At 37.9% G+C, this 13,164-nt stretch overlaps 1 protein-coding gene across 2 annotated transcripts; it reads left to right on the forward strand.

The window, feature by feature from the left end:
- Positions 1-809: 809 nt before the first annotated feature.
- LOC145218775 (dual oxidase maturation factor 1-like) lies at positions 810-12,219 on the forward strand. Of its 2 annotated transcripts, none has more exons than XM_080086177.1 (9): positions 810-1,031; positions 4,553-4,610; positions 4,963-5,097; positions 7,028-7,147; positions 7,904-8,057; positions 8,482-8,696; positions 9,273-9,425; positions 9,859-9,905; positions 11,439-12,219. In XM_080086177.1, exons 1-9 carry the CDS (start codon positions 873-875, stop codon positions 11,775-11,777), a joined length of 1,380 nt encoding a protein of 459 aa, XP_079942303.1. In that variant the 5' UTR covers positions 810-872; the 3' UTR covers positions 11,778-12,219. The 2 variants fall into 2 exon arrangements, with proteins under 2 accessions (XP_079942303.1, XP_079942304.1); XM_080086178.1 differs by lacking the exon at positions 11,439-12,219 and adding an exon at positions 10,326-10,617.
- The last annotated feature ends 945 nt before the right edge of the window (positions 12,220-13,164 follow it).

The following is a 13,164-nucleotide window of genomic DNA, read 5'->3' on the forward strand; positions in this document are numbered from 1 at the left end:
CAGCTTTTTTATTTTGTTTAGTGAAGTTTATTTGATCTTTCGCCGCTGGTTTGTTGACGTGTTTGGAATAAACACTGAATAAAGCTTTACACCCACGACTACTGGGATTTGTGGTTTAACTGATAAATCTGAATTCTAAGCCGCGAGGTTTAAGCTGTTTACAAGTAAAACAGGTTTTCTTTATGATACAGTGGCCTGCAACTAATTTACTTTACAAACTGGTGAATATACAACGCGTTTCAAGTGCTATTTATCGTGATAAAGGCGGCCTGATTAGCGTATTGAATGCAACATACGTTAGTCAGAGCAGATATGTTATCTTTATGTAATGTTTAATAGCAACATATAGTGTTTATTGAACTTTGATGCCATGTTTGTGTTTCGAAATTTGTTTTCGTTTCCCACCAACGGCCCCATTCATTCCGATTGTTTAGCTCCGCAAACAAGTCATGGTAGTTATTACTTCTTATCTAAACATACAGTGTTTAACGACAGTATGCCCAGACATTATGATGTCACAAAGTATACACCATTGTTTGCTCATAATCGCAGCTCTTTCGTGGACAAACTTTAAATCTGTTCGAAGAAACTCCTAAAGACCTGTTTGTTTGTGACGTCACAGTGCAAACGTATTTCGTAGTTTTAACAATAGGAAACAAAGGGTACAAAAAAGTTTACCAGAGACTTTAAAACGAAAGTTGTATCAGATTTTTGGAAACAGTTGTTGTGTTCGCGTTATATCATAATTTAAAATGTTATTGTTACGTCACAGTTTGATAACAATTGATCTATTGTTTTGCTCACACTTTCCTTTTGTTTTGACGAACAGGTTTTTTGTTATCAATTGTTTTGCAAATTTTAACCCCTCCAAAATGGTGTACGACTCATTTAGGGTTAATGGGGGTCCGACCCTGCACGGCCCAACTCCAACAGCAGTTACAGCTGATGTCCTAGAAATTGGATTCGTGTTCGCGATCGCTATTCTTGCCTTTTCCTTTGCTCTGATTGTTCCTGGATACAGAGGATGGTCGGTAAGTTAAGACGATAAAGTTTTGTATTTTTTTCTATTTGAATAAGGTAAGATACTGATGCAGTTTTTAGGCGAAATTTTTTTAAACATTTTCTTGGTGGATAAAGACTATAATGAACCTTATGTTTATTGATTTCAACTCATAAAAGCTTTACGCTATTCGTCCTTAAGATTTTAAGGTGTGTATATTTCGTCTTAACAGCATCATTAGTATCTTATTCAAATAGAATGTTTGTATTTTAATTGATTTTCTATTTTATATATATATTTATATATAAGGTACCGATGCCGTTTTTTAAGCAACATGAGTTTTATTTCTACATATCATGCAAAAGAAACAATTTAGGACACGTGTTTATGTTTGTAAAGAATCATTTGTGTCCCAGGCATATAAAAACATGGTTTGCCTTGTTGAATTCTATTTGAATAAGTTATTTTTTTACTCTGTGATTCACGTTCCCTGCTAAAGTCAAATCTGTAATTAACTATTATGCAAAATAGAATTCGTGTATATAAGCTATTGCTGCCAGGCATAGTATCAAGTTTAAAGAGCTCTTCTGGCAAATGTGATTTTATTCCGACGTTTCGACGTCCTATACAGGTCGTCTTCATCAGGGTAATAACACTGAATGCGACTGGTACAGTGCACGATAAACAAAGGAAAAAAAGAATAGAATAGAATTCGTGTTTTCTAAACAAAGAGACATAATGCAAATATCGTCGTTAGGAACAAGCGTTAAACACTTGTCTACAGAATATGATGTCATGAAAAAACTCACACCCATACCTGACGAATACATTTGCGTGCAACTAACACATTTTGCATAAACCCACAAAAAATTTCACGGCGTCAACGACTGTGAAATATAACTTCAATGCATTTTAGCGTTCTTAGTTGCGCTAAAACTTTTAAAGTTGCGAAGTCTGATTTTGTTGTTAAAAAAACGCAACAGCGTGAACGTATAGTGTGGAAATTTAGTTACATTAGCGCGTTCAATAAGCAACAAACCGATTTGTCAAGTGGTCAGTTTATTTATTGGAACGAAACTTGGATTAGTTTCACCATTAACGTAAAGTTTGTGTGCGAAATATTTCCAACTTGGTCACAGCACGAACAGCTTTATCATAGCCATATTGTTCTAAAGCTAATTTCTAATATTAGCAAACACAACAGTAAAACAAATCACAGCATTCTATAATAATCACCGTCCATAAACGCACTTTTATTGCATCACAAACGGCCGTTTGGAACGAAAATAACCTAGCCGTTGTGACGTCAGAATCGCAGTCACGTGGTAATGGAAGCGGAGGTGCAAAAATGGGTTTCATTTATTTTTACGACTTTTCCCCAAATATTTAAGTCGCGAATTGGAAATTGTTGGGTCATGACTGGACGAAACTGAGGTCAAAAACGAACAATGGTCGTTTCGCGCTTATCGCGTCATAAGAGAAACGATTCGAATCTTCGGAAGTCTTTTATATTTGCTCACGTACAACCGCTGCTATAAATGCGTTTTACCGCTCACGGGACAAGCTTACCCCGAAAATAGTCAGAAATATTTGTCTGCGAAGTTGAGAAACGACCCGTTACCATAGAAACGAGGCACAGTCTATAGAAATCTCCATCATTTCGCTTCGCTGGAGCGTTAAATGGTCTGGATTTGTGAGGATTTGCGAGTTCTTTTGTCAAGTTTTGCAAGAAACGTTTTAAAGCTTTTTGCTGCAACAGTTTAAGGCTTTTTGCGTTGCCATCTTATACTAAAACATCATGTAGGATAAAATCCATGCTATACCAAGTGTTACGCAACAGACTGTTTTATTTGTGATAAATGTGATTGTTACGTCAAAGACGGGTCTGTCTGAAATGGAACCTGTTCATTGTTGAAGATAATTGTTGTGGTTTTCACCCGTGGATTGGATAACATGAAACGTGAAAACACAATAGACAATATTTGCATGGACTCAATTGCAGAAATCCCCGTACACACAGAAAATACCTTTACAGCCCCCCTCGAAGTGTCTGCCGCTTCTATAAAAGGAAAACAATAAAGAAGTAGAACAAATACCCCTTGCTCCTCTTCACTCCTCCTGCTCCCACCCTCCCACTCCCTCCGGCCATTAGCTCGGGGTTTCCAAACCGCATAGACGCTCCTAGTTTCGTTGGGAAGTTTTATTTGGGTGTTGGGGGAATTCAGCCTCCAGCGTTCTGTTGTGGAAACTCACACAAAGCTAGACATGATATTTGCAAAGCGAAACAATCTCCCAAGCTAATTTAGGAAGGCTGTAATGATTAGTGTCATATTCATCTCAAAACCTATTTTATGTAGTCACATATTTTGGGGTGCAGTTAGTTTTAAAATGTTGCCTCGGGGTGTTTCATATGCAACTTTGATACCCGTATTTTATTTACAGAACTTTTAAATTAAATTATCTAGCGTAACTGCGACCACAATTCAATTCAATTCTTTATTTGCTACGCATTCGAACGGTAATGCATTCATAATTTGAAATCCAAACACAATAGCCCAAAAGGCAGATAAATAAATTCATATATTGAACCACATCTTCAGCTTGTCTTTAACAATTTAAACAGTTCTTTTTTTCATTTTAGAAGTTTCTCGAAATTTAAGATATGGCATCGTTTTTATTAATGATTTAAACATGGAAACACATAGAATACAATACAAGACTTTTTAACCCGATTTATCGCCCTATTAAACGGTACATAAGGAAACCGGATATTTGAAAGTCGGTTAAACGAGACGGAGTTGGTCACGACACACTAAATGGAAACGTGTGTAATACAATACAAAGCTTCGCGATTTTTAACCCAATTTGTCACCATTAACAGTTTCAGAATAAAGGGCCAAATAATCAAATACCGGTTAAACTAACACGGATAATTAAGACACATGTTCGCTTAACATATATTGGCATGACAAACCAAGCACACATTTAAAACATTGGTTTCAACACACTAGTATCAGTTCCCCTTATTCATCAACTGTCGCGACAAGTGTCACAACACACATCGACAACACACAGACCGTATTACATCACATTATATTTATTCAGTGGCGTAACTTGGTACAACCCACACAAATACACACGAATGTGCGTCAGTTTTAAACTTGTTCTAATCAGCACACTCAAATTACTGTAGATGTGAAGTCAAAAATAATTGTAACATTTTATAATAATACAAAGTAAAGATCTCATGCGAATGAACTAACCCATCCATATTCACGTTTTCAGATGCACTTTGTCTCTTTGCTGTTTCCGCTAGATACCCTATGACGTCACAATTAATGAACTTCATTTTAATTTGATTTAAAACGGATGGTTGTTTGTTAGTTTTAATCATAGTAATAATAAAAAGCAACGGTCACAATCAAATAAAAACACATCCATATTCACCTTTAATTACGTACACTTGTTCATGACGTCAGTTACCCAATGACGTCACTTTCACGTCACGATAGTTGAATTTAGTTGTAATTTTGTTTTGTTTTTTTCGCACAGAGATTGTTCTTCGTTATTCGGGTTGTGGTATCTCTCTTCATTGCATCCGCGATCCTACGTAAGTAAAATGATTTGTATCTTGAAAATTTGGTAGAGCTACTAACACAGGAACTCACAGTAGAAAGGGTTTGCAAAATACCGATCGGTGGCGTAAGAAAGGCAGTTATTTAAATTAACAGTGAAACTGGGATAGGGCTAGGAACTAAATTTAACATAAAGAACTAGGTTTTAGGTTGATTTTAATAACAGTCAGCATTTTTACACAAATTGCATTTTAAGTATTCGTGCTGCTCATTACGCCACCTAACGGTATTTAACAAACTTGCCTTTGTTGTAATATATAACTTAACACATAACACTGGCCTGTAAATTTTTACACAAATTAAATCGCTTCGTTCTTCATCTTTTAGTTGGAGTTCTCGGTCAAGAATGGGAGAGCGCCGAAATTTCGACCCGAACTGCATACAAGGCTTTCACAAAAACTGAGATCCATGCTAAAATCGGGATGAAGATCGGTCTTGCGTCAGTGAATATAACCTTGAAAGGTTGGTGAAGGTCAATGCTCGCTATTCCTTTGTGACGTAGGGAGCTATCAATGCTTCGCGATTCCTTTGTGACGTGAGGAGCTAGTGCTAGGGTTTGACGAAGACGAGAAACTTAACACGAGACATCTGCTACTTTGCATAGATCGCAAATCCACTCCAAGTTTTGCCGCAAAATTAACAAACTAGTTTACGACAGAAACTTGTTTTCCACCCGAAACATGGTGGTTTTCGGTCCCGTTGATTTTACCCGCCGTTGCGGCCCTCGCGTCAGTTACATCACAATAGCTTCAGTTCGAGTATTTGGAAACGTGACAATGCTCTTGTTTTCGACGCAAATCAAGCGAAACGAGCTATGCCACGTGACGAAGATGTTTGCACCAACCACAGTCGGTTTCGCGCTTGACTGCGTTTCGCGGGGGCGAAAATTCTGCTTGTCATGGCAACGAGTGACGTGCTTGTCAGATGGAATGTTTATTAGACTAGAGAGCTGGAAATATTCAGAAGGATATTTGGGGGCGCCTCGTTTGTTGACTTTGAGGGTTTGGTAGTTCTCTATTTCATGGAACCAACCAAATAACTCATATTGTGTTATTCAAACTGAAATAGAATTCGCTGTATCAAGTTATTATCAGTTTTGACAACTTCGCACATTTTGTGCAGAATTTAACATTTTTTTCCTAAAACAAGGGTCGCCAACCTGTTTTGCACTGCGGACCGGTTTGAAACTGAAATTTTTATTACGGACCGGCCCCTAAAACCGCAAATGTTCAGCACTGAAATTAATTAGAGTTATTACAACTTTGATTTAATGTGAACCTTGAGCAAGTTTTATGCGGACCGGTAACGAACCCCTCACGTACCGGCACGGGGCCGACCAATTTGTTTGTGTTAATTTCTCCTCCAGTTGTGTTAAAACCACCGAAGGTAATTTGGCGAAATCTGGTGAATATTAAACTACAGTAATTCTAACTCCTGAATGTGAGTCATTGTGGTGAGCATTTAATGTTTGCTGCGGGGTCAAGGGTCATACGGTAACCTGAATTTCAACTTTGAAGATCAAATATCTCTATATGAATCCAAGTACACAACTTTCAGTGTTGAAAAATATAAACTTGTTTCATTTTTTAAAGTTACCTTTTATTAATTTGCAGTGACAATGCTAAAAGTGAGGTAAAAAATATAATTGTGAAAAGGCAATAAAATATCCAATTTCGTTTCATCTTTTCAATTTAGTTTCTCCAATATAAAATTAAATCGTTGCCACCTTCATATGACCCCTTGTTACTTGTACATCGGTTGAATATTAACTAACATTTTCATCAAAACTACATGACAAAAATTAATAAATCTCTGTAAAGCAAAAACTTCCTTTGAAAGTAATTTATCCCCGAATTTCTAAAAATTGTTTCGTAGACCAATAGATTGCTTGGAACTGTAGGCTTTTATTCCACTACGATTTCCTTTGACACAAAAAGTGTAAATATTAAGCCCTGTGGTAAAGTATGGTGATTACTTGCCTGGCTGATTCGGTACAACGCCTTCAATGAGCCTGGCATATTATGAGCTAAGATACATCACAATTCAGTCAAAACTCGAGATTATGACAAACCGATTTTAGTGCATTTCAACCTTTTATAGACGCTCTCCTCGCAAACAGATAGCACTTGTTACATACATGTCATATTAACTTGTATTTTTGGTTAAGGAGCGCTCCCATGTTGAAATTTGTTGCAGTTGGTTTAGTGATTCGTCACACTATACACGTAAAATTACAGTTTAACAATCGTGGTGATCCCCCTCATGTGACTGTTGTGGTACACTTTTGCTTTCACATTAACAATTTGGCCCAATACAAAATGTTTTCCTTGCAAGTCGCACTTGTTACATACGCGAAACATCTAAATTTTTTCTATGCTGTATTTTATCGCAGGAGAGCCGGTTGAACAACGAGTAGATCATACAGACTTCCTTAACTTCACCGAAACCATCAACTACAACGAGAGATTTTACTGGGCCTGGAGACAGGGACGTTTTGGGTTCGGCCCACAAGGTAAGTCATTTAGCGATACAGCGCGTTTACCGTGTATTCCCCAATTGCGTCCTCTACTTTGTCCCGCTTTATAACGTCTTAACGTTGCGCAGCTATCTCCGACTTGGAAAATATATAAGTCATTTAGCGGTGTAGCTGCAGCGCGTTTACCATTTGAGTCATTAACGTCACAACGTTGTCCAGCTATTTTCGGCTTGGTGAATATTTTGATGCTGTTTTGTCGCTATATTCACTAAGCGAAATAAACTCATAACGCTTCATAATACGGTGTAGCTACAGCGCGTTCAACCATTGTCAACTTATCGTGCCCTTCGCTGTTTTGTGCTCCATAACGTTTAAGTTGCGCAGCTATTTCCGGTTTGGTGAATATTTTCGCGCAATTGTGCTTCTACGATTGTTTTATCTAGCGGTATAAACTCAACCCAACAAAACGCAGCGCTTGTAGTAAGGGTGCGCAAGAGCGACCCCAAGTAATAATTAAACGTCAACAGTTTTTGTCAATATATAGAATACGTATCGTGGCCCGTTGGTTAATCGGTAGCTCATTAATTGTTACGGCAATTAACTTTGTTATCTCGATATTAAACGTGTTATTTTATAAATGGAATACAAAAATACGATAGATGTAATAGATTTGGGGAAGTGAGAATATTGCTCAAGAGCGACACCAACCGGCAGCATTTTCCTTGTTTTGTTAACAAATTTTATCTGTACATAATTTTAACGTTTAATTTACTCTATGTTTTTTTCCTCCAGCCGGTCGCATCAGCCGAGAACTTCGTGCCGCTCAGTTTAGGGGACTCCCCCTCCCAATCTTGTGGATCGCCGAATATTTTGCGCTCGACGGTGAACTTATTCGCTGGGGGAGGTCGTATAGAACTGCTGGATGGTTCGCTTATCAAGTCTTGTGGTGAGAAAGCAGCACTACAAACTGATTGTTTAGTTACCGAAATGCCTACAACTTAGTAACACTATGCACGGACTTGAAAAGTAATTTAATCATAAACATTACTGCCATAGTACTGGTGTATATAGAATACATCATGCAGACGTTTCAACAATTCACAACCTGCACTGACGTCAACACACCATTTGTCTAACCAGTTGCTATGTGAAGTCAATACGTTTCTACCAACGCATACAACTTCAGTTAAAGAACCTTGTACTGTAGTTGCAAACGGTGTTGTGTGCTTCGTAACAGCAACGTATAATTTAACCTTCCAACGAAAACTTCTGCAAAAAAGCACGTTATATGTGCCCAAAATATTCAAACTTATACCTAAACCTGAACCCCACTACGCATGTGATGTGATCGGTCTTGTTTTGCTTGACAGGACTGCTTTTCCCTGCTGGCTGATCGCTAACATTCTGTCAGCGGTCGTTCTCTTCTACGCCGGATGGATGTTCATTCTCACTGGAACCTTTATGCTGGTGAGCAACGTAATATGGGCGACCATCAAATGGGGAACACAACCGCTGGTGATCCCCTTTGAAGACGCCGCCCTTTACACTCACTATGGACCCAGCTTCTGGCTTGTGCTTTCTGGAGGTAAATGATAAACCTTATTGTGACGTGATATACCGGTGTTACGTCATGGTGTTGATAAAGGCCTCTATGTGCTAATAGTTAGACAACTTTCATAAGTTATAACAATTTATTAGGACATTTGCAAAGTATGTTTTAGCACACAAACTAACTGCTAACAAGGTTTATCAAAGTCCCACGGACTCGTTAATAATTTGTTAAATAAACAACAAAACACATTTTTGCCAGAAAAATACAACATTCGTGACTTTAACATCATTGCGACAACATTGTTAAAACAACAAGATCACTTAGGAAACATTAGCAAACTATGTTAGATCACAGAAATAGCCTATACTTCAAACACATATCCACAAACTAAATAAAAACCATATTTTTGGCAAAAAAATACAAATCTTAGTCATTGTGTTTATACATTAGTTAGATTTTTTCTGTTTTAATCAAATTTAACATAATCGTCATCGGTCGGTCATCGGTATGACGACATAGTGACCTGGTGTTTTATTCTCTTCCAGGTATATGTTCATCTTAGTTCATCGGACGTAGTAATAACATTATCACGTGTTTTAATTCTTCCAGGTATCATATCCTTCCTGTGCGGAGTGATCATCGTCGCCATGGATCTCTGGGTCCCGCAGATGGTGGCTGACTTCTTCGGCAACGACGTCCTCCAGGATTCGGAGCAATACTTCCACCACGAGGAGGATGAAGAAGATGAAGAACAGCTTAAGGGTATGTCACGTGATTGCACGCTTTACTGAGTTTGGTGTTCAACTATATGAGTATATAGCTAGTGTCTGACTTTATGTCAAGCCCAAGGGGCAACTGTATATTTGAACTTTACACAATTTTTTAAAAATGAATGTTTTTAAAAATGAACTTTACACAATTTTTTAAAGAGTAATGCATAAACTAAGGCTGTTTAATAAGAGCTTCATTTTTGTGTCAGTATTTTTGCCTTTTGCTCATTTTTAAAATTTGAATAGGCAAGTCGCAATCTGTTGTTTACATAAGGTAATTTTGGAAAATACCATTGTTGACACTTACAATTACAATTCACACTAAATATTGTATGTCTGGCAACGCCACTACATTTCCACTTTTCATGTTTATTGTATTTTCTAGCAAGTAGTATGTTTATTTTATTTCTGATTTCTTATTCCAGACCTTGAGAGCCACCGTGTCTCCCACCGTGGAGGCGTCCAGTCTAGGGTAAGTCTCCTTATTATTTCAATTTCGTTCAAAATTACCGCCATTTTTATAATTTGAAACTAATCATACAAGATTATTTTATGTTCCGTCACAATCAACCTTTATGTTATTTGTCATGATCATTTAAATAATACGTCATAACCAACTATTGTGTTACGTCATAACCAATTATTTAGTTACGTCATAGTGATTTTTTTGTTTCGTCATAACCATTTTTTGTTACGCCATAACCAATTTTTTAGTTACGTAATAACAAATTATTTTGTTACGTCATAATCAATTTTTTGTTACGTCACAACCCACAAATTTAAGTCATAATAATTTATTTTGTTCATTAACCAAATTATTCGAATCCGATTCGAAATCGCCCCACCCAGTGGTGGGATTTTAATTTATTATTTTTGCCGCATGTTGTCGCAGTTTAAGCGTTTGGCTTCGGCCTCTAAACGTCGCAAGGAGCGCAGTTCTCTGCGTTATCGGCCCGACGCCACCGAATCGAACGGGAAAGACAACGCTGGATTCGTCTCGGATGGCTCAGGGGAAACCCCCTCCGATCTGGTGCTTGAAGAGGGGGGTCATGGGATTTCCCCGCATTACGAGGAGGTTGTGGGCGTGCCTGCGTCCGATACCAAGTTCTGAATGGACGCAAACACACACAACACACACACACACAACACACACACATACACACAAACAAACAAACACACACACACACACACACACACACACAAACATAACAGACACGCACACATCACAAGTAAAAAACTTACACTAAAACATAACAGACACACAGACGCGAACACGAAACAATTGTATATAAGTCTTATACACGCTTGTAGAACACACGTAATATGTAAATGTCAACTTTGAGGCTATGCATACTTGTACATATTTTTTGCTATAAGCGACTTGTTACAATGAAAACTCCCACAAAGTTACACACACTAAACCAATATCTTTTCAAACCAAAACAATTTGTCCTGCCCATTCTTACGTCGTCAAACGAACAACTGTGACGTCACTATCGACAGAAACATCAGAGGTTTGGGCGCTTGGAGAAATGTGGCATGACGTGGCGCTTTGTGATTGGTTGAATTCTTGCAGACTGAAACTTATCTTCTGGGCTTTCGACAACTTGGGCTTTGTACCACTTTTTCAACTGCTGCCTTTTGCTTGCTTTGAACTAAATGCTTGTTTTTGGTCTCTTGCATGCAATCATTTTTAACCGGGTTCTTTCCAGCAACTGAAACACGATTGGTGTGCTTTTTAACAAATTTTGACTGTAACAGTTGACTGTAACTTTTTTTTCCTTTTTGAAGTTTTTCTTTAAATTCTTGTTTTACTTTTGTGCAAGTTAACGCGCTATCTTTAGACAAACTGCTTTTAAGTGGTGATTTTATATTCAACGTTTGTAGTTAATTTTTTACTCTGCTGCTTTGTTTTTGATAAAATGTGACCTGCTAATTTCTGCTTGGGGCTTAAACTTACCCGAGCCAATTTACTTAAACTTACAATTCATCCATTGTTGTCCAGATTCGAAAATCCAAATTCCAGGCAACAGCCCGGCGTAAACCGCGCCCAGCGACTCGAAAACTTCTGGCCAAACGCAAATCGATTGCCGATAGACCCCAAAACGAGGTCCCCAACCCCCCTCGTGATGTCATCTACAATAATGAGGCATTCGAGGAAGACGAAGAGCAAGAGGAGCAAGAGCAGCGAGAGGAGCGAGAGGAGAAAGGGGAGAGAGATCTGGAAGAAATTCAAGAGGTATCAGAAGTTTACGAGCTGGATGACCTTGGAACAAACGGAACTGCTGCCACAGTGCATGTCCATGACTATAGTGTGGTAGAAGAATCTATTAATGTCCTTTGAGATGTTTATTAAGTCACGGTCCCCTTGTATGACGTTATAGTGGACAGGATAACAATTAAGAACAAATTGATTTTTATGTTTTTGCGGTAAACTATTTGATTTTTATCACCTTGGATTTCGTGTTGTGAACTTATGAACTTTGCACATTTACAATGTCACCTTCAATTGGTGTCGGATTCTTCATCTGTTAGCACGTCATTACTATGCCATTGTGTTGACGGGTTAACTATAATTTTAAATTCTTTGTGGATTATGTTTTCGTTAACAACTTTTAGAACCGATTGTTGAACATTTTTTGTCTTGGTCTTTCCTGTGCTTTTTAAATTCCAGATAATCATGCAATGTATATAATTGATCTTTGAGAAAACAGAAGCACCCTGCACTTACAAAAAACTGCTTTGTAAATGCGAATATATCACCCAATAAAACTGTACCCCAAAAAGTGCTTGAGTTTTTAAAGTTATCAACCACAAACGAAGGAAAAAACCTAGCAACGTAAAATAGGCTAAATCAGGGGTCTTCAACCTTTTTGGCTCAATCGCCCCCTTATTAAGGAATTGTCTCCAAATCGTCCCCCTATGAGATTGTTATTTGTACAAAAGTTCTGCTTTTTGAGCAGACGTGGGCGGTTAGATTCATCCAGCAACACGAAAGCTTCAGATAACAGCTAAAACTTAATTTAATTGCTACTACAACACGTAAGGTCCATTTTACCGCAATTCTTCTAACTAACGCATCCAAGATTTGTTAAAAATTATTACATCATAGACAAAACAATGTTACGATTATGCGCAAATAATCGCCTTTTTTGTTGAAAACAGTGGTCCATTACTCTGTAGAGGAGAATCCTAAATGATACAAATACTTCGCAGTTAAGGAAGCGGTTGTAAGAAGTGTGAAAGCGAAACAAGTTTGAGGTAAAGCTCATTACCGTCTTATTAAAAAAGTATGGCCCGTCACCATACATAGCCTCAATAAAGTGTCCCGTGTGGCAAATTAAATGCCCAACCTTGCTCTCAAGATCACAAAACGTACAAACAATCACCAGTAAACACAATGTATTCAAATAGCAGCATGTTTAAGCTGATGCGTCCCTTATCACTGGTGTTTGTTTGCAAGACGAATTGTATCTGCTTGTAAGTTAAAGTTAGCTGAGTTTCACAGTTCTTGTACATATTTATACAATCAGTAATGTTGAAATCGCCCCCCTTTGTAGTAAAATCGCCCCCCTAACTTCCAAAATTGTCACCATCGCCCCCTCGGTAGACGTAATCGCCCCCGTTGAATAACCCTGGGCTAAATCGTTAAATTTAAAGCAAAAACCCATATATTACCCCATTTTGAACCAATATGCGTGGTGATAGGTACATTGTACCTAAAGTTTTGC

Source organism: Phallusia mammillata, chromosome 3 (assembly GCF_965637545.1).
Source record: "Phallusia mammillata chromosome 3, kaPhaMamm4.hap1.1, whole genome shotgun sequence".
Classification (NCBI taxonomy): Eukaryota; Metazoa; Chordata; class Ascidiacea; order Phlebobranchia; family Ascidiidae; genus Phallusia; species Phallusia mammillata.